The sequence below is a fragment of the Lithobates pipiens genome, unplaced genomic scaffold (genome assembly GCF_037356315.1).
Source record: "Lithobates pipiens isolate NorthernLeopardFrog02 unplaced genomic scaffold, aLitPip1_a1.2 Scaffold_22, whole genome shotgun sequence".
NCBI classification, from domain to species: Eukaryota; Metazoa; Chordata; class Amphibia; order Anura; family Ranidae; genus Lithobates; species Lithobates pipiens.
The window spans coordinates 26,525,826-26,546,571 of NW_027507784.1; the positions used below are offsets into that span (position 1 = coordinate 26,525,826).

At 47.4% G+C, this 20,746-nt stretch overlaps 1 protein-coding gene across 1 annotated transcript in view; it reads left to right on the plus strand.

Annotated features, from left to right (window-relative positions):
- LOC143923466 (up-regulator of cell proliferation-like) overlaps window positions 1-20,746 on the plus strand; it is a 65,589-nt gene that overhangs the window by 16,402 nt on the left and 28,441 nt on the right. The window contains exon 2 of the mRNA XM_077447152.1: window positions 7,116-7,387. Coding sequence (XP_077303278.1) covers window positions 7,327-7,387 — 61 coding nt within the window. The 5' untranslated portion in view covers window positions 7,116-7,326. The remainder of the gene's footprint in view (window positions 1-7,115; window positions 7,388-20,746) is intronic.

Sequence of the window (20,746 nt, forward strand, 5' to 3'; positions counted from 1 at the left end):
TTGCCACGTCACCTGCCACACATTGCGGATTGACACGTAGCCTGCCACACATTGCGGATTGCCACCTGCCACACATTGCGGATTGACACGTAGCCTGCCACACATTGCGGATTGACACGTAGCCTGCCACACATTGCAGATTGTCACTTGCCACGTCACCTACCACACATTGCGGATTGCCACTTGCCACGTCACCTACCACACATTGCGGATTGTCACTTGCCACGTCACCTGCCACACATTGCGGATTGACACGTAGCCTGCAACACATTGCGGATTGCCGCCTGCCACACATTGCGGATTGACACGTAGCCTGCCACACATTGGGGATTGCCGCCTGCCACACATTGCGGATTGTCACTTGCCACGTCACCTGCCACACATTGCGGATGGTCACTTGCCACGTCGTCTGCCACACACTGCGGATTGTCACTTGCCACGTCACCTGCCACACATTGCGGATTGCCACTTGCCACGTAGTCTGCCACACATTGTGGATTGTCACTTGCCACGTCACCTGCCACACATTGCTGATTGCCACGTAGTCTGCCACACATTGTGGATTGTCACTTGCCACGTCACCTGCCACACATTGCTGATTGTCACTTGCCACGTCGACCTGCCACACATTGCAGATTGCCACGTCACCTACCACACATTGCGGATTGTCACTTGCCACGTCACCTGCCACACATTGCGGATTGACACGTAGCCTGCCACACATTGCGGATTGCCACTTACCACGTCGCCTGCCACACATTGCGGATTGTCACGTAGCCTGCCACACATTGCGGATTGCCACTTACCACGTCGCCTGCCACACATTGCGGATTGTCACGTAGCCTGCCACACATTGCGGATTGTCACTTGCCACGTCACCTAACACACATTGCGGATTGTCACTTGCCACATAGCCTGCCACACATTGCGGATTGCCACTTGCCACGTCACCTACCACACATTGCGGATTGTCACTTGCCACGTCACCTGCCACACATTGCGGATTGACACGTAGCCTGCCACACATTGCGGATTGCCACCTGCCACACATTGCGGATTGACACGTAGCCTGCCACACATTGCGGATTGACACGTAGCCTGCCACACATTGCAGATTGTCACTTGCCACGTCACCTACCACACATTGCGGATTGCCACTTGCCACGTCACCTACCACACATTGCGGATTGTCACTTGCCACGTCACCTGCCACACATTGCGGATTGACACGTAGCCTGCAACACATTGCGGATTGCCGCCTGCCACACATTGCGGATTGACACGTAGCCTGCCACACATTGGGGATTGCCGCCTGCCACACATTGCGGATTGTCACTTGCCACGTCACCTGCCACACATTGCGGATGGTCACTTGCCACGTCGTCTGCCACACACTGCGGATTGTCACTTGCCACGTCACCTGCCACACATTGCGGATTGCCACTTGCCACGTAGTCTGCCACACATTGTGGATTGTCACTTGCCACGTCACCTGCCACACATTGCTGATTGTCACTTGCCACGTCGACCTGCCACACATTGCGGATTGCCACGTCACCTACCACACATTGCGGATTGTCACTTGCCACGTCACCTGCCACACATTGCGGATTGACACGTAGCCTGCCACACATTGCGGATTGACACTTACCACGTCGCCTGCCACACATTGCGGATTGTCACGTAGCCTGCCACACATTGCGGATTGCCACTTGCCATGTCGCCTGCCACACATTGCGGATTGTCACGTAGCCTGCCACACATTGCGGATTGTCACTTGCCACGTCACCTTTCACACATTGCGGATTGTCACTTGCCACATAGCCTGCCACACATTGCGGATTGCCACTTGCCACGTCACCTACCACACATTGCAGATTGTCACTTGCCACGTCACCTGCCACACATTGCGGATTGACACGTAGCCTGCCACACATTGCGGATTGCCACCTGCCACACATTGCGGATTGACACGTGGCCTGCCACACATTGCGGATTGACACGTAGCCTGCCACACATTGCAGATTGTCACTTGCCACGTCACCTACCACACATTGCGGATTGCCACTTGCCACGTCACCTACCACACATTGCGGATTGTCACTTGCCATGTCACCTGCCACACATTGCGGATTGACACGTAGCCTGCCACACATTGCGGATTGCCGCCTGCCACACATTGCGGATTGTCACTTGCCACGTCACCTGCCACACATTGCGGATTGTCACTTGCCACGTCGTCTGCCACACACTGCGGATTGTCACTTGCCACGTCGCCTGCCACACATTTCGGATTGCCACTTGCCACGTAGTCTGCCACACATTGTGGATTGTCACTTGCCACGTCGACCTGCCACACATTGCGGATTGCCACGTCACCTACCACACATTGCGGATTGTCATGTCACCTACCACACATTGCGGATTGTCACTTGCCACGTCACCTGCCACACATTGCGGATTGACACGTAGCCTGCCACACATTGCGGATTGCCACTTACCACGTCGCCTGCCACACATTGTGGATTGTCACGTAGCCTGCCACACATTGTGGATTGCCACTTGCCACGTCACCTGCCACACATTGCGGATTGTCACTTGCCACGTCACCTGCCACACATTGCGGATTGCCACGTAGCCTGCCACACATTGCGGATTGTCACTTGCCACCTTACCTGCCACACATTGCTGATTGTCACTTGCCACGTCGCCTGCCACACATTGCGGATTGCCACTTGCCACGTCACCTGCCACACATTGCGGATTGTCACTTGTCACGTCACCTGCCACACATTGCGGATTGCCACGTAGCCTGCCACACATTGCGGATTTTCACTTGCCACCTCACCTGCCACACATTGCTGATTGTCACTTGCCACGTCGCCTGCCACACATTGCAGATTGCCACTTGCCACGTCACCTACCACATATTGCGGATTGTCACTTGCCACGTCACCTGCCACACATTGCGGATTGACACGCAGCCTGCCACACATTGCGGATTGCCACTTGCCACGTCACCTGCCACACATTGCGGATTGTCACTTGCCACGTCACCTGCCACACATTGCGGATTGCCATGTAGCCTGCCACACATTTCGGATTGCCACTTGCCACGTAGCCTGCCACACATTGCGGATTGTCAGCTACTGTGTCACTTTTCTGCTAAGGTGTTCTTTTGTTGAGTCCAGAGTGAAGATAGGCAGCAGAGAGATAATGTAATCTCTCTGCTGCACACAGCTTCCTGCACAGTGAGGGCGGAACTGGAGGGATGCAGGGCAGTGAGAGATGATGTCATCTCTCTGCTCCCCTGCCCGCTGGCTTCCTGATTAGCCAGCAGCCCTCCTAAGCCGCCCAGCTGCCCCCCCTCACCAGTCCACTCTTCACAGTCACCCGCGGAACCGGCCGCGCTGGTACCCGCGGAACCGGCCGCGATTGTACCCGTGGAATCGGCCGCGATTGTACCCGCGGAATTGGCCGCGAGTACCCGCGGAACCGGCCACGCTGGTACCCACGGAAATGGCCGCGATTGTACCCGCGGAACTGGCCGCGGGTACCCGTGGAACCGGCCGCGATAGTGCCCGCGGAACCGGCCGCGTTGGCACCCGCTGGGCATATTCTCGGAGGGGGCAATTGCCCCGTTGCCCCCCCCCCTGGATCCGCCGCTGCATTGAGGCCGGGTTCACATATATGAGAACTGGGTGTGGGTTTCTCCGCATCCAATTTGCATGACCGACGAGTGTGACCGGCTTTAAATGGAGCCAGATCACACAGGTTCGGGCGGCTGCGGAGCACATTGGAAAAGGGTCCTGTGCGTCTTTGGGTCTGGTTCAGGGGCGAATTTAGGCAAAAATTTGGACCTGAATTGCACCTTAACTGGTGAAGAGACACGCACCGGACCCCAGTCATGAACCCACGGCCGCACATACCCAGCCCTTACAGCTGAATATTACTTTGGTGTATATTGGCCCTTTATAGACATGTGCATTCGTTTTCGTCCGAATGCATTTTCGTCCGAATTTCAGCTATTTTCGTTTTCGTTTTGCCAAACGATAACGAAAGCACAAAATCCGAAAAACGAAAGATCCGACATAAATAAATGCTTTATTTTCGTTTTCATTGTTACAACAGTTCGATATAGAATAGGAGATTCGACGTGACTCTGACAACGTGTCTATAGAACCTGTGTTCGAATGTGCCTAACCTTACCTCTATTAGTCCAAGATTATATAGAGAAAATATTCGACAGAGAAAAAAGATTTGACAGAGAGAAAAGATTCTGCAAGATACTGTCCTAAAAAGTGTTTGGGGACCCGGGTCCTGCCCCAGGGGACATGTATCAATGCAAAAAAAAGTTTTAAAAACGGCCGTTTTTTCGGGAGCAGTGATTTTAATAATGATTAAAGTGAAACAATAAAAGTGTAATATTCCTTTAAATTTCGTAGGGGGGGGTTGTCTATAGTATGCCTGTGAAGGGGCGCATGTTTCCCGTGCTTAGAATTGTCCCTGCACAAAGTGTCATTTATGCAGGAAAAAAAGTCCTTTAAAATCACTCGCAGCTATAATGAATTGTCGGCTCCCGTAATACAGAGAACACTCATTGAAAGTCATTGATAAAAAAATAAATAAATAAATAAAAAAAAAAGCGTGGGGGTCCCCCAAATTCAATTACCAGGCCCTTCAGGTCTGGTATGGATATTAAGGGGAACCCTGCCTCAAATTTAAGAAAAAATTTGACGTGGGGTTCCCCCTAAATATCCATAACCAGACCCTTCAGGTCTGGTATGGATATTAAGGGGAACCCCGCGTCAAATTTAAAAAAAAATTGACGTGGGGTTCCCCCTAAAAATCCATACCAGACCCTTTATCCGAGCACGCAACCTGGCAGGCCGCAGGAAAAGAGGGGGGGACGAGAGAGCGGCCCCCCCTCCCTCCTGAACCGTACCAGGCCACATGCCCTCAACATTGGGAGGATGCTTTGGGGGTCTGTGACCCCTCAAAGCACCTTGTCCCCATGTTGATGAAGACAAGGGCCTCATCCCCACAACCCTGGCCGGTGGTTGTGGAGGTCTGCGGGCGGGGGGCTTATCAGAATCTGGAAGCCCCCTTTAACAAGGGGACCCCCAGATCCCGGCCCCCCCCCTGTTTGAAATGGTAAGGGGGTACAAAAGTACCCCTACCATTTCACAAAGAAAGTGTAAAAAATGGTTAAATAAAACAAACACACTTTTGAAAAATTCCTTTATTAAAAATAAAAAAATAAAAAAAAAGATTCCAGCGGCGGTAATCCACTCTTGCTATCCATCGACGGACGGTCATATCTCCAGCGATGTCTAATATCATCCAGCGCAGCGCAGCATCCTTCTTCTGTCTCCGTGGAGGAGACACTACAGGCATTCCGGCGGCTGACGTTTGTTATATACGGAGGGCGGGGCCACCCGTCACCTGACCCCGCCCCCCTCTGACGCAAGGGAAAACCCGGGGTTCCCCGTGACGTAGGGGTGACCCGCACCCCTCTGATGTAACACAGGCAGGTTTCCGTTACATCAGAGGGGGGCGGGGTCACCCCTACGTCACGGGGAACCCCGGGTTTCCCCTTGCGTCAGAGGGGGGCGGGGTCAGGTGACGGGTGGCCCCGCCCTCCGTATATAACAAACGTCAGCCGCCGGAATGTCTGTAGTGTCTCCTCCACGGAGACAGAAGAAGGATGCTGCGCTGCGCTGGATGATATTAGACATCGCTGGAGATATGACCGTCCGTCGATGGATAGCAAGAGTGGATTACCGCCGCTGGAATCTTTTTTTTATTTTTAATAAAGGAATTTTTCAAAAGTGTGTTTGTTTTATTTAAACATTTTTTACACTTTCTTTGTGAAATGGTAGGGGTACTTTTGTACCCCCTTACCATTTCAAACAGGGGGGGGGCCGGGATCTGGGGGTCCCCTTGTTAAAGGGGGCTTCCAGATTCTGATAAGCCCCCCGCCCGCAGACCTCCACAACCACCGGCCAGGGTTGTGGGGATGAGGCCCTTGTCCTCATCAACATGGGGACAAGGTGCTTTGAGGGGTCACAGACCCCCAAAGCATCCTCCCAATGTTGAGGGCATGTGGCCTGGTACGGTTCAGGAGGGAGGGGGGGCCGCTCTCTCGTCCCCCCCTCTTTTCCTGCGGCCTGCCAGGTTGCGTGCTCGGATAAAGGGTCTGGTATGGATTTTTAGGGGGAACCCCACGTCAATTTTTTTTTAAATTTGACGCGGGGTTCCCCTTAATATCCATACCAGACCTGAAGGGTCTGGTTATGGATATTTAGGGGGAACCCCACGTCAAATTTTTTCTTAAATTTGAGGCAGGGTTCCCCTTAATATCCATACCAGACCTGAAGGGCCTGGTAATTGAATTTGGGGGACCCCCACGCTTTTTTTTTTATTTATTTATTTATTTTTTTATCAATGACTTTCAATGAGTGTTCTCTGTATTACGGGAGCCGACAATTCATTATAGCTGCGAGTGATTTTAAAGGACTTTTTTTCCTGCATAAATGACACTTTGTGCAGGGACAATTCTAAGCACGGGAAACATGCGCCCCTTCACAGGCATACTATAGACAACCCCCCCCTACGAAATTTAAAGGAATATTACACTTTTATTGTTTCACTTTAATCATTATTAAAATCACTGCTCCCGAAAAAACGGCCGTTTTTAAAACTTTTTTTGCATTGATCCATGTCCCCTGGGGCAGGACCCAGGTCCCCAAACACTTTTTAGGACAGTAACTTGCAAATTAGCCTTTAAAATGAGCACTTTAGATTTTGAACGTTGGAGTCCCATAGACTTTAATAGGGTTCTAAAGTATGCTATATACTAGCTCCGTCGAATCTTCTTTATACATTCGACAGACACCATAAGCCTTCAAAGACAGATTCGACCGTGATTCATGTGGATTTTCGGACGAATGCAATTTTTGAACGAAAAATGAAATAAATAAAAACGAATTTCGGGAGTAACTAAATAAATTAAGTTTTCAGACGAAAACGAAATTCCGAAACGAAATATTTTACTCTGCACATGTCTAGCCCTTTATAATTAATTCGTTTTTGACGTATGTTCACTCACATAGGATCTACAGCTGAGATCAGCGAACACGGACAGAGCACATCAAGTGAGCCAACATCTACTGGACAACCTTCCTTTACAGCCCAGTGATGGGAACGTTCAGAAGGAGCTCCATTTCATTCTCCTGAACACAGATGGCGCTCTACAATGTGGTGATCCAATCAGTAAAACTCAACTGCTGAATATCCTGAGAACGAGTCTTCCCGTCTTGGAACATGGAGAGAGATGCGGATTTACCTCCCAAACATCTACAACCTCTGAATAAAGAAGACAATGGTGAGCCCACAGTGCAAATAATGCCATGATGAGGATGAAAACATTTCCATTTTTTCCAAGTTATATAATCCATATGCAACAAATGGGGGAATTTGGTAAATCCCTTAAAAATGAACTAGTAGCTACCTCCATAGGGGCCGCTGGTAAATTCTGGTTCTCCTCTAAAAGTATAGATCAGTCATTCTCAACCAGGGTTCCGTGGAACCCTGAGGTTCCTCCAGAGGTTGCTAGGGGGTTCATTGAGCTGTGGCTAATGAACCACCTTTTTGATGATGCCTACGGGGTTCAAGGTTAAGCATCACTTACTAAAGCCAGCAGCATGACACCAAATATATTTTTAGCTGTCTTTAAGGGTGGCATTCTGAGCACCATTTTAAAGGGGAACATTCTTCCTACTGACCACCAGTATAAGGGGCATTGTTCTATTGACCCCTGATGAATTGATTTTAGTAAGGTTTCCTCGAGACCTGAAAAATATTTTTGGGGTTCCTCTAGGGTTAAAATGTTGAGAAAGCCTGGTATAAAGGCTTCCAGGCCTGTCCTGGCCATAGGGCACAGTGGGCATTTGCCCAATGGGCCAGAGGCAGCTCTGGCCACATGTCCCAGGTCCAGGATAAGGGGTGGGCAGAGAGGTCACGTGCCCTGCGCGCAGCTGGTGTAATGTGGAGGGAGGGGCGCCAGTAGCGTTGCTAGCGCTGGGCAACCAGCTGCTGCCCTGCTTCAATCGCCCATGCCCACATCATCCCTTACCACCTGTCTTGGTAGTCAAACAGAGCCGGGGGAAGCTTCCCCTAAGCTCCTTCTTGACTCTGATGTGCCTTATGAAAGAAGATGAGGAGGAGCCTGGAAGGATGAACATCTTCCGCCCCAGCATTGGGCCACAATGTATACACAGTCAGAGAGCTGTGCATGGAGGGAATGGCAGTGAACTTTGATCAATGAAAGAAGAGTAAAGGTATGGAGGGATGTGGAGGAGAACAATCTTAGCCCCTGTACACACGGTCGGAGATTTCAACAACCAAATCCGTCGGATTTTGTCCGTCAGATTTTGCCCGAAACTGTTGTATACACACGGTCGGACTAAGTTGTCGAAAAATCTGATCATTCAGAACGAGATGACGTAATTTCGTTATGATGGGACTACATTCAGGCTAGTAGCCAATAGCTTTGATGTAGGAATTTGATCTGAGCATGCGTGGCACTTGGTCCGATCAAAATTCTCTACACATGATCGGAGTATGTCTGATCGGCCCAGTTGGTCGGAAAATATTTCCAACAAGTTGGAAAATTGGGTCCGACGGAATCAGTCCGATGCATACCACACACAGTCGGATTATCCAACAACGCGGTCTGATAGGACACATTCCGACGGATTCTCCGACCGTGTGTACAAGGGCTTAGAGAGGTGAAAGAGGCATTGATAGAAAAGAATTTAAAACAGTAGTGATTAGGTCTAGGTTCACATCTATACAGGCTGCGCTTGATGTGTGTTACAGGCAAATTTTGCTGTGCATTTTGCATTTTTACATCCTTATCTTTTATGTGTTTTTGCATGCAGTTTTCATGCATTTTGCATATTACTTTTTTCCCTCTTTAAACACATTGTAAACACACTGTATATAGCTGGTAGTTAAGGAGCAAGGTGGTAAGCCGGCTGCTGCATCTTTAACCACCGATGAGTCATCAGCTGTCAGCGGGGGTTCCCCCCATGACATTTGAATGTAAAGAAGTGGTGTAGGGTCCCCTTTGAGCCTGATATGGATTTGGAGGGGCCCCCCCATGCTAAAAAAAAAATGGCATGGGGCCCCCCCAAAATCCATAGCAGACCCTTATCCAAGCATGCAGCCTGGCAGGTCAGGAAATGGAGGGGACAAGGGCCTTTTCCTGACAACCCTGAGCGGTGGTTGTGGGGGTCTGCAGGCAGGGGGCTTATCAGAATCTGGAAGCCCCCTTTAAGAAATGGGACCCCCAGATCCCGCCCCCCCCATGTGAATGAGTGCCCCTACCTATTCACCCAAAAAAAAAAAGCAGTGTAGTGTTACAAATAAAATACGGTATTTGACAGTCCTTTATTAAAAATGAAGAATGCCCCCTGTCGTAGCTTCAACGTGTCGTCTTCTTCCAGTCTTCTCCCTCCAGTGGTTTCTTCTCCCTCTGCTGTCTTCTTACTCCGGTCTTCTCCCTCCGGTGGTTTCTTCTCCCTTTGGGGATGTGTTCTACCTCCAACACCGCTGACCCGCTAAAAAACAAAAACAAAAAAGCTCTATCTGTCTTCAAAATTTTTTTAAAATGTTGTTTGGGCACAGTGTTCCATGACCGCGCAATTGTCATTCAAAGCATTTACAGCGCTGAAATCTGAAAATTGGCCTGTGTAAGAAGGGGGAGAAAGTGTCTGGTATTGAAATGGTTAAAGGCTTCATTAGTATGTCAATGAGGGGGGAGGAACCAGGATGGCAAAATATAAGCAGATTAATCACATGTCCACTGGGGCAAATTTTTTTCACCACGGTAAAATCTGAATTTTTTTGCTGGGTATTGCCTTACCCCCAAAAGATTATATATTTTCTGAAAGTTGATACCCTTTATGCCGCGTAAACACGATCAGAAATTCCATCATAAAAAACTTGCATGGTTTTTTTGACGGAATTCCGCTCAAGCTTGCCTTGAATGCACAAGGTTACACAAAAGTTCTCTGAACTTTCGAGCGTCAAGAACGCGGTGACGTACAACACTACGACGAGCCAAGTAAATGAAGTTCAAAGCTTTCCGAGCATGCGTAGGTAATTTTGCGCGTCGAAATTTGTACAGACGATCGTAATTTCCGATCTGAACTTTTTCTGACCGAAAAATCTAGAACCTGCTTTTAATCTTTTGATGGCAGGAATTCGGCCAGCAAAAGTCCGATGGAGCCTAGACACGGTCGCATTTTCCGCCCAAAAGCTCTCATCGGTCTTTTGCTGGCCGAATTTCTGATCATGTGTACGGGGCATTAGAATAAAATGATGGCAGTTGCGATTATTTATGTTGCATGTTTTTTTTTTCACAACTGTTTATTAAATGCATATTCTTTAGCAAAGTAAAATAGATGGGGTCGTGTCAAATAAAGGGATACCAAACATGTCAAGTCTTAAAATTGGGAAAATTCTCCATAGGCGACACTTTATAAGCCTCTACAGGTTTAAACTTTAGAGACACTCGACACAATTGTGTTCCTGTGCGATTCCTGGAGTGAACTGGCCCTAAAGGTTTATAACCAGTGTGGTTATCTTTATGAACTGACTGTTATATTGTTTTATATGAGATAATAAAATCACAGAGTGATAAAATAGCACTAGTCATGATAAACTTCTTACAGAGCTGACTAATTAAAGCTTGGTATGCTTGTTACTGAGCTGAAATGAAAGTTATGAGGTAATCAGGCTTAGTATCAAGGAAATAAACCCTGAGCTTCCCTCTATTGGTCATTTTTGGTATCCAAACTTTGGTCTGTGGGCTGAATGTGGCCCTCCATTAGCCTTTATATGACCCTTGGGGCACTATTCCTCTCACTGATACTAATGACTATTTCTTCCACTGACACCAATAAGGGGACACTATTCCTTCTACTGACACCAATGATGGGACACTATTCCTTCCACTGACACCAATGATGGGACACTATTCCTTCCACTGACTCCAATGCTGGGGTGCTATTCCCAATGACACCAACAATGAGGCATCATTACGTTTACTGAAACCAACAGTGGGGCATAATTCCTCCCACCCAAATTAATGATGAGGCACTATTCCATCTCCTGACACCAATGATAGGGCACTATGCCTTTGCATGATACCAATGATGAGGCACTATTCCTCCCACCAATACCAATGATGAGGCACTAATCCTCTTTCTACTGACAACCGTTGCTATGTAATTTGTTGGCTCCCACTGACTACCAAGCTTATGGTATTATTTATTCCTATTGACATTGGAGCGATTTCTACTCTTAGCCCCTGTACACACGGTCGGACACTCTGCCAACCAAATCCGTCGGATTTTGTCCGTCAGATTTTGCCCGTCGGATCTTGTCCGAAACTGTTGCATACACACGGTCAGACTACGTTGTCGAAAAATCCGATCATTCAGAACGTGATGACGTAATTTCGTTACGATGGGACTAGTAGCCAATAGCTTTGATGTAGGAATTTGAGCATGCGTGGTACTTGGTCCGATCAAAATCCTCTACACATGATCGGAGTATGTCCGATCAAACCAGTTGGTCAGAAAATATTTCCAACATGTTGGAAAATTGGGTCGGACGGAGATTCGGATGGAATCAGTCCGATGCATACCACACACAGTCGGATTATCCGATGACACGGTCCGATAAGGCGCATTCCGACGGATTCTCCGACCGTGTGTACAAGGCTTTAGGCTGGGTTCAGACTGTTGTGTGGAGTGGCAACAACAACTTTGCACTTTTTTTTAAACATACCTCATGGGGTAGCTTTAAAAAGAAATTTGAGTTGGACCCTAAATTATAATTAAAGCAAACCTGTTCTACCAAACAACATTACTAGTAAAGTGAAGTACCTTGCAGTGTTTCTGGACTGGTCATCAGATTTATTCCCGAGTGTCTTGGTGAACTCTGGACCCTAGGCTTAGGTTGCATACAAGGCCTTAGCCCTTGTACACCCGGTCGGACATTCCGACGGAAAATATCCGATCGGACCGTGTTGTCGGATAATCCGACCGTGTGTGGGCTCCATCGGACTGTTTCCGTCGGAATATCCGACCAACAAAGTTTTAGAGCTGGGCTATAAAATTTTCTGACAACATGGCCCGATCGAACTTTGTCCGATCGTTTGTAGAGAATTCCGATCGGACAAAGTCCCACGCATGCTCAGATCAAATTCCTAGACCAAAGCTATTGGCTACTAGCCTGAATGTAGTACCATCGTAACGAAATAACGTCACCACGTTCTGAACGATCGGATTTTCCGACAACTTTGTCCGACCTTGTGTATGCAACAGTTTCGGACAAAATTCATCGGACAAAATCCAACGGATTTGGTTGTCAGAATGTCCGACCGTGTGTACAAGGGCTTAGAGTTGAGGTTAAGTTGCACCTATGGTCAGACAGAAATCGCTTAGTCTTCATATAGTGCATCAGGTATCCACAGTTGTCTTTACACCTGGTCAGATTTCACCCCTCTGCCTCTAGAATCCCAAGGTGCCTTAACTTACAAACATTGACCAGAGTTCCTGGTCAAGAGTCATCCATCACAATGGTGGTCAAAGAGTCAAGTGCTCATCCCTCTTCATTTGGCTTGGAAACTATGAAACCAACGGCCAGGCTATAGAGGGACAGAGGCTCGACCAACTATCAGCTGAATGGCAAGCTATTGGCTACTAGCCTGAACGTAGTCCCATCGTAATGAAATAACGTCACCACGTTCTAAACGATCGGATTTTCCGACAACTTTGTCCGACAGTGTGTATGCAACAGTCTCGGACAAAATCCGTCAGACAAAATCCAACGGATTTGGTTGTCAGAATGTCCGACCGTGTGTACAAGGGCTTAGAGTTGGGGTTAAATTGCACCTATGGTCAGACAGAAATCGCTTAGTCTTCATATAGTGCATCAGGTATCCACAGTTGTCTTTACACCTGGTTAGATTTCACCCCTCTGCCTCTAGAATCCCAAGGTGCCTTAACATACAAACATTGACCAGAGTTCCTGGTCAAGAGTCATCCATCACAATGGTGGTCAAAGAGTCAAGTGCTCATCCCTCTTCATTTAGCTTGGAAACTATGAAACCAACAGCCAGGCTTTAGAGGGACAGAGGCTCTACCAGCTATCAGCTGAATGGCAGGAGAGTGGCTTAAGCTGGGTGGGGCTTAATCTCAAGGGGTAGGGTTTAAAGTTGCAGCCCTGCATAAAGCCTAATGCCGTGTACACATGGCCGGGCTTTTCCTCGTTCGGCATTTCCGACGGAAAAATTGATAACAGGTTCTCTATCTAAATTCCGTCGAAAATGCCAATAGAAAAGTCTGATGGGGCATACAGACGGTCGGAATGTCCGATGAAAAGCTCCCATCAGACTTTTTTACATCGGAAATTCCGCCCGTGTGTACGCGGCATTAGCCTAGGAATAAGGCTCCTCCCAGACAAACTAAAATTGAGAACAGGTGCTCTTGGGGGGCGGAGCACCATGACGTAGACGCGCTTTGCTGTTCCCCTGACCGCCCGACCGAGCGCCACCACCCCCTACCTCTCCTCACGCGGCTCTCGCAGGCTGGAGTTCCCGCAGGAAAGATCTGCCACCGCGGTGAAGCGGGGGAGCAGCGGGCGGAACTGACAGCCACGCCACGCTACCCGGAAGAATTTGCAGCGAGAGCCTGACCTCTCCTCCCCTCCAACTTCGCGCTGGAATTGCGGATCGCCCAGCGGGATTGATGACAGAATGTGCGGCATAGAGTAAGCAGGGAGACGCTCCTGAGCACTGTAAGACCGGCATGCAGGAAAGGGAGGACCGGAGGCTGGAGACGGAATCCATTAAGGGGACAGACTGGTGGTGACCAGCAGGCGGGACGCCCGTGGAGAGCAATACAGACCCTGGAAAAGACGCCTTCCATTAACAGAATTCCTGCGGAGCGCACCTGCCGATTTTGAGAGACTACAACCACCAAAGTGTCCCTTAAAAGTCATCAAACCGTGAGTTAATGTATGGTGAAAGGATAAATATAATATCACAACAGAGGGCTGGAGTGGCAAATGGAACTGTGATATTATACTGTATATTATAATATGCTGCATCTAAATAAGCAATGGCACTATAGCATCTACTGTATGAACTAAGGTAAACCACAAGTTGCCCTTAAGCCTTTACAGCCTTTATATGAGGAAACAAAAGAGGAGGAGAAGGGAGGGGAAAATCCTTTAAAGTAACAGAGAAAGGAAAGTAAAGAACTATATAGACTCCTTTCCGGGACAGACTGTCAAATTAACTGCTGAGCATCCCCGCAGTTTCCCTCTATATAGGGTTTTTTTTTTTTCTGTTTGTTGTTTCTTCCTTTCCTCCGCTTTATCTCTAAAAACTGCATCCCGGATAAACAGCAGAGGAGAGACATTGGAAGTGCCCTGTACCGATTACCCACTTAACATCCTCTCAAAGACCAGCTAATAAGGAGCAAAGATAATATTGCTAAGCATTGTTCAATAAAGCACAAGTCGGTGTGTATGTGGAGTGAACCCGGAGAGTATTGTGGAAAGAAAGCAGGACTGAATCAAAGAGGACATCAATGAGAAAAGGGCGCTATACTGATAACCGTGGAAATTTAAGCTACAGGAGGAAGGAAGAGGACAAATATGTGAAAGGGACTGGAGTAATAAAAATATAATAGGACACTGTTAACATTGTCTTATATGAACATATTTTTAGCCTGGTGAGGTATAATTAAGGAAAGCGGGACTGGTCCTATTTGTTACCGCCCTCTTGTCCGCCCTCCTTTGCTTCCACTGCCCCTGAGTGGAGGAGAGGGAGATCGGGGGATAAGATGGGAGGGAGAGGAGTGGACGAAAAAGGAAATAGAACTGGGAGGGTTAAAACAGGGAAAATGAGAGGGAAGGCAAAAATAGGAAAAAATATACCGCCGGCGACCAGTCCAGGAGGTATCCAGCGGTATTTGGCAAATAATACCAGCACAATAGAAGAAGGACAAGGAAGCCCTAAGTCGGGTTCAGCAAGGAGATCAGGAGTAAATAAGCAGAGGATACCGGAAGAAAGTAAAGGTGGGGTAAAGGCGAGTGGATCAAAAAATGTAGGCAATCATCCACAGACTAGCATTAGAGCCCCTCTGGAAAGGGAAGAAGAAAGAGAAGAAGAAGAGGATATTAGAAGGGAAGTTGGTGCCCAATCAAGTAGCCAAGAAGTAGAAGCCCCGACAATAAAGGAAATGTTGGCGGAGATGTTCGCCAAAATGGAGGAGTCCCTAAAAGTTGAGATTGCAGGAGTAAGGGCAGACATAGGTCTTGTGTTAGAGAGAGTAGAGGAGATAGAAGATAGGTTAGATAAACAGGACTCAAGGCTGGATGAGATTACAGAACAAGTTTCAAACCTGCAGAGAACTAACAGAAATCTCCAGTATAGATTAGAGGACCAAGAGAACTGGGGCAGGAGGAAAAATGTGAGAATTAAAGGGCTCCCAGAGAAATACAGTAGCGGGGAGTTAGGTAATATTGTGCAGCAGCTATTTAACCCGTTGTTAGAAAGGGACCCCTCTGAGACTATAAAGGTAGATAGAATACACAGGATTACAAGGCGGATGACAGCAGGGGTGGAGTCCCCAAGGGATGTAATAGTGAGGCTACACTACACAGAAGAAAAAGGGCAAATAATGGGGAAATTGAGGACATTACCAGGCCTGACTTTTGAGGGGGTAGAGTTACAGGTGTTCTCTGACCTTGCGTCAGAAACACTGATTAGAAGGAGACTATTAAAACCCCTAACTCAACGGATGGCAGCAGCAGGAATAGCCTATCAATGGGGCTTCTCTGCCTGTCTGAAAGGGAAAAAAGATGGTCGTTCTGCAGTCCTGCGATTTCCAGAGGACTTGAGAGGGTTCTGCGAAAGGTTAGACATATCTCCTCCCCAGCTACCAGGATGGGAAGAGGAAGTTAAGGAAGTAAGGCCTAGGCAAAGAAAGTTAAGATGGACGAGGGGGAGAGGAACGGAGTTAAATGAAGAGGTGGTAGTTAAAAGATAGTGCTAGAAAGTAAGAGGGGGAGGAGAGTGGAGGGGGGTGAGGGGAGGGGGTGGGTGGTGTTGGGAGGGCTGGAGGAGGTCCGCAGAGGTCTACCGGAGTGAGCCCTTGGGTGAAATATGGGAACGAAAAGACTCCATCGAGATAGGTGTCTTGCCCATATGAACAACGAAGTAAGGGGGGGTCTCCGAACAACCCTACGGGGGATAGCGTTGCGAAGAAGGGGTTGGGGTGGGGGGAGGAGTGGGGGGGAGTGTTGGGGGGTTTTTTTTGGGGGGGGGGATTTTCTCTTTTTTTTTTTTTTTCTTGCACCCTCTCTGTTCCTCAGTAGGAGGCCCTTTGGGTCAGCATACACAGCCAGACGAACCAATGAAAGAAGCAGTCAATGGTAGTCATTAATGTGATAACATACAATGTGAGGGGACTAAATACATGGGAAAAAAGGAATAAAATTAACAAAGAACTTCAATTTATGGGAGGGAATGTAATATGCCTTCAAGAGACATATATCACCAACAACTCCGGGATAAAATTGGCATCAGCTCAATTCCCACTTTGGTTCTATGGGGACACACCATCAGCCCACTCAAGAGGAGTAGCCATTGGCTTCGATAGATTAACAAGATTTGAAATTGGTGAACGGCTGGCTGACCCAGAGGGCAGATATTTATTTATAAAAGGGAAATTGGGGGAGATGCAATGCACTATAGTAAATGTTTATGCTCCAAACAGAAATCCGGATAAATTTTTAAGGAAAGTTTTGAATAAATTAGAAGAGTTTAGAGTTGGTAAAGTGGTTATAGCAGGAGACCTGAATTGGTGTTTAGACCCAAAGATGGATACCTCGGTGGGAGGCGCACGAGTGGTAGAACAGAGATATAGATTGGTAAACAAAGCACTGACCAAGGCGCAGTTACAAGACGCATGGAGGATAAGCCATCAAAAAGACCGTGACTACACTCATTTCTCAGCAGCTCATAAAACCTTTGCAAGACTGGATTATATTTTAATAGATCATCAATTAGTGGCTAACTTGAAAAAAGCGGAAATCAAACCAATTACTCTCTCAGACCATGCCCCCATAAAAATTAAATTAGAAATACAGGGTGATAACAGGACAGGGAGAACCTGGAGGTTGAATGACTCACTTATTCAAGAACAGGATGTAGGTAATAAAATAGAACAGGAAATAAAGGACTTCTTTGAGCTTAATGACGTAGAGGGAATTTCCAGGGCTACTATTTGGGAGACACACAAGGTAGTCATTAGGGGAAGTTTGATTGGGATTGGAGCGTGGAAAAAGAAGGAAAGAGAGAAAAGGAAAGTCCAACTATATAGCGAGATCGAGGAGCTGGAGCAGAAAACTAGACCTAGGGGGCTCCAGGAGAGTCAGGATCTTAAAAAAAAAAAAAGAGAACTTGAAGAATGTTTGGAACAAGAAAGGAGAACAACTTTTTATAAAATAAATAAGGAGAGACATCTGTGGGGAAATAGGTCAGGGAAGTGGCTGGCGAGAAGAGTAAAGGAGCAGAAAAACAGGACCTATATCCCCAAAATTAGGGACAAAGAAGGGGAGATGAAGTTCGCTACTCCAGATATTGCAGACAGTTTCCATACTTACTATAGTGCTTTGTATATAATCCATATGCAACAAATGGGGGAATTTGGTAAATCCCTTAAAAATGAACTAGTAGCTACCCCCATAGTGGCCGCTGGTAAATTCTGGTTCTCCTCTAAAAGTATAGATCAGTCATTCTCAACCAGGGTTCCGTGGAACCCTGAGGTTCCTCCAGAGGTTGCTAGGGGGTTCATTGAGCTGTGGCTAATGAACCACCTTTTTGATGATGCCTACAGGGTTCAAGGTTAAGCATCACTTAATAAAGCCAGCAGCATAACACCAAATATATTTTTAGCTGTCTTTAAGGGTGGCATTCTGAGCACCATTTTAAAGGGGAACATTCTTCCTATTGACCACCAGTATAAGGGGCATTGTTCTATTGACCCCTGATGAATTGATTTTAGTAAGGTTTCCTCGAGACCTGAAAAATATTTTTGGGGTTCCTCTAGGGTTAAAATGTTGAGAAAGCCTGGTATAAAGGCTTCCAGGCCTGTCCTGGCCATAGGGCACAGTGGGCATTTGCCCAATGGGCCGGAGGCAGCTGGGCCACATGTCCCAGGTCCAGGATAAGGGGTGGGCAGAGAGGTCACGTGCCCTGCGCGCAGCTGGTGTAATGTGGAGGGAGGGGCGCCAGTAGCGTTGCTAGCGCTGGGCATCCAGCTGCTGCCCTGCTTCAATCGCCCACGCCCACATCATCCCTTACCACCTGTCATGGTAGTCAAACAGAGACGGGGGAAGCTTCCCCTAAGCTCCTTCTTGACTCTGATGTGCCTTATGAAAGAAGATGAGGAGGAGCCTGGAAGGATGAACATCTCCCGCCCCAGCATTGGGCCACAATGTATACACAGTCAGAGAGCTGTGCATGGAGGGAATGGCAGTGAACTTTGATCAATGAAAGAAGAGTAAAGGTATGGAGGGATGTGGAGGAGAACAATCTTAGCCCCTGTACACACGGTCGGAGATTTCAACAACCAAATCCTTCGGATTTTGTCCGTCGGATTTTGCCCGAAACTGTTGCATACACACGGTCGGACTAAGTTGTCTAAAAATCCGATCATTCAGAACGTGATGACGTAATTTCGTTACGATGGGACTACATTCAGGCTAGTAGCCAATAGCTTTGATGTAGGAATTTGATCTGAGCATGCGTGGCACTTGGTCCGATCAAAATTCTCTACACATGATCGGAGTATGTCTGATCGGCCCAGTTGGTCGGAAAATATTTCCAACAAGTTGGAAAATTCGGTCCGACGGAATCAGTCCGATGCATACCACACACAGTCGGATTATCCAACAACGCGGTCTGATAGGACACATTCCGACGGATTCTCCGACCGTGTGTACAAGGGCTTAGAGAGGTGAAAGAGGCATTGATAGAAAAGAATGTTAGTGATCAGAGAGAAACATGGCGGTGGATAGGAGGGAAGGAGAATGATTCAGAGAGGAGCGTGGCAAGGATAAGGGTAAAGGAGAATGTTTATGGTGCATGTAGCATGTATTTATAGAGCAGAATAATCTATATCTATAACTAAAAGACCTTGAGAAATTCATTTGGTAGCTTGACCGATATGTGCGGCAGATTCTTGTAGTCCTTACTAGGGACACTTTTACGAAATGGCGCTATTGATGTACCAAATTCAAAAATGATTACCTCCACTTCATAGATAATGAAGCCGGAGGTAATTAAAAACAACTGTAAGTTGGTGTACAGATATAGGCAGAATGCCTGTCTCTATGCACTTTTGTGTAGCTGAAAGGCATATTTTCCTATGCTATCTCCTCTCCTCCCCACCTACCACTAATTGCTAAGGACGCTGTCAGCTTCCACAGCTGATAGTTTCACCGACAACCAAGGACTCTTTTGTGGGTGGAGCCTGACAGTAGTTTCCTATCAGGTCTGCTCTCTCCTTGTGATTGACAGCAGACAGTGGGTGTATACATACAAATTACCATTGCATTTTGATATTTGCATAACTCCTCCCATTAGTCAGCCCACTGCTTGCACCAGGGCTGAGGGCTCTTGAGAGGAGTACCAAGGCTAGGTGTTTTGATCTATTCAGGAAGCCATTTACATCGCCCTGCTGGCCCCTCCCACCAACCAATATCAGCTTCCGATGATGTCACTGAATGTAAAATTAGTTTTGTAATGAAAGTTTTTTTTTTTTATAACACCTTCCCGCCCCGGCCTGTAGCACAATGACGGTCAAGCGCTGGCTCTCCCATTCTTGCTGCAGAGCAGAGATTAGTAGTGAGGCGTGTCTCTCCAACACACCGCATCTCCGATCATGGTAAAGAGCCCATGACATAGGCTCTTTACTATGTGATCGGCTGTGTCCAATCACAGCTGATCACAGTGTTACTAGGAAGTGCCAGTTATCGCTATTCCTCTATTCACGCTGATAGGGTATGAGTAGAGGAGAGCCATTAAGCAGCCCTCCTAACAGGGGGGGGTCTTCACTGATAATCGGTGCAGTGATCATCAGTGCAACCTCCTCAGTGATGCCCACCAGTGATGCCAATCAGTACCCATCAGTAATGCCTGTTAGAGCCTCCTCATCAGTGCTGCCTATTAGTGCTCATCAGTGCCACATATCAGTGCCATCTATCAGTGCCCGTCAGTGCAGCCTTATCAGTGAAGGAGAAAATGTACTTATTTACAAAATTTTATAACAGAAACAAAGAATTATTTTTCTACATTTTCAGTCTTTTTTTCATTTGTTTATCAAAAAAAAAAAACAGTAGTGATTAGGTCTAGGTTCACATCTATTCAGGCTGCGCTTGATGTGTGTTACAGGCAAATTTTGCTGTGCATTTTGCATTTTTACATCCTTATCTTTTATGTGTTTTTGCATGCAGTTTTCATGCATTTTGCATATTACTTTTTTCCCTCTTTAAACACATTGTAAACACACTGTATATAGCTGGTAGTTAAGGAGCAAGGTGGTAAGTTGGCTGCTGCATCTTTAACCACCGATGAGTCATCAGCTGTCAGCGG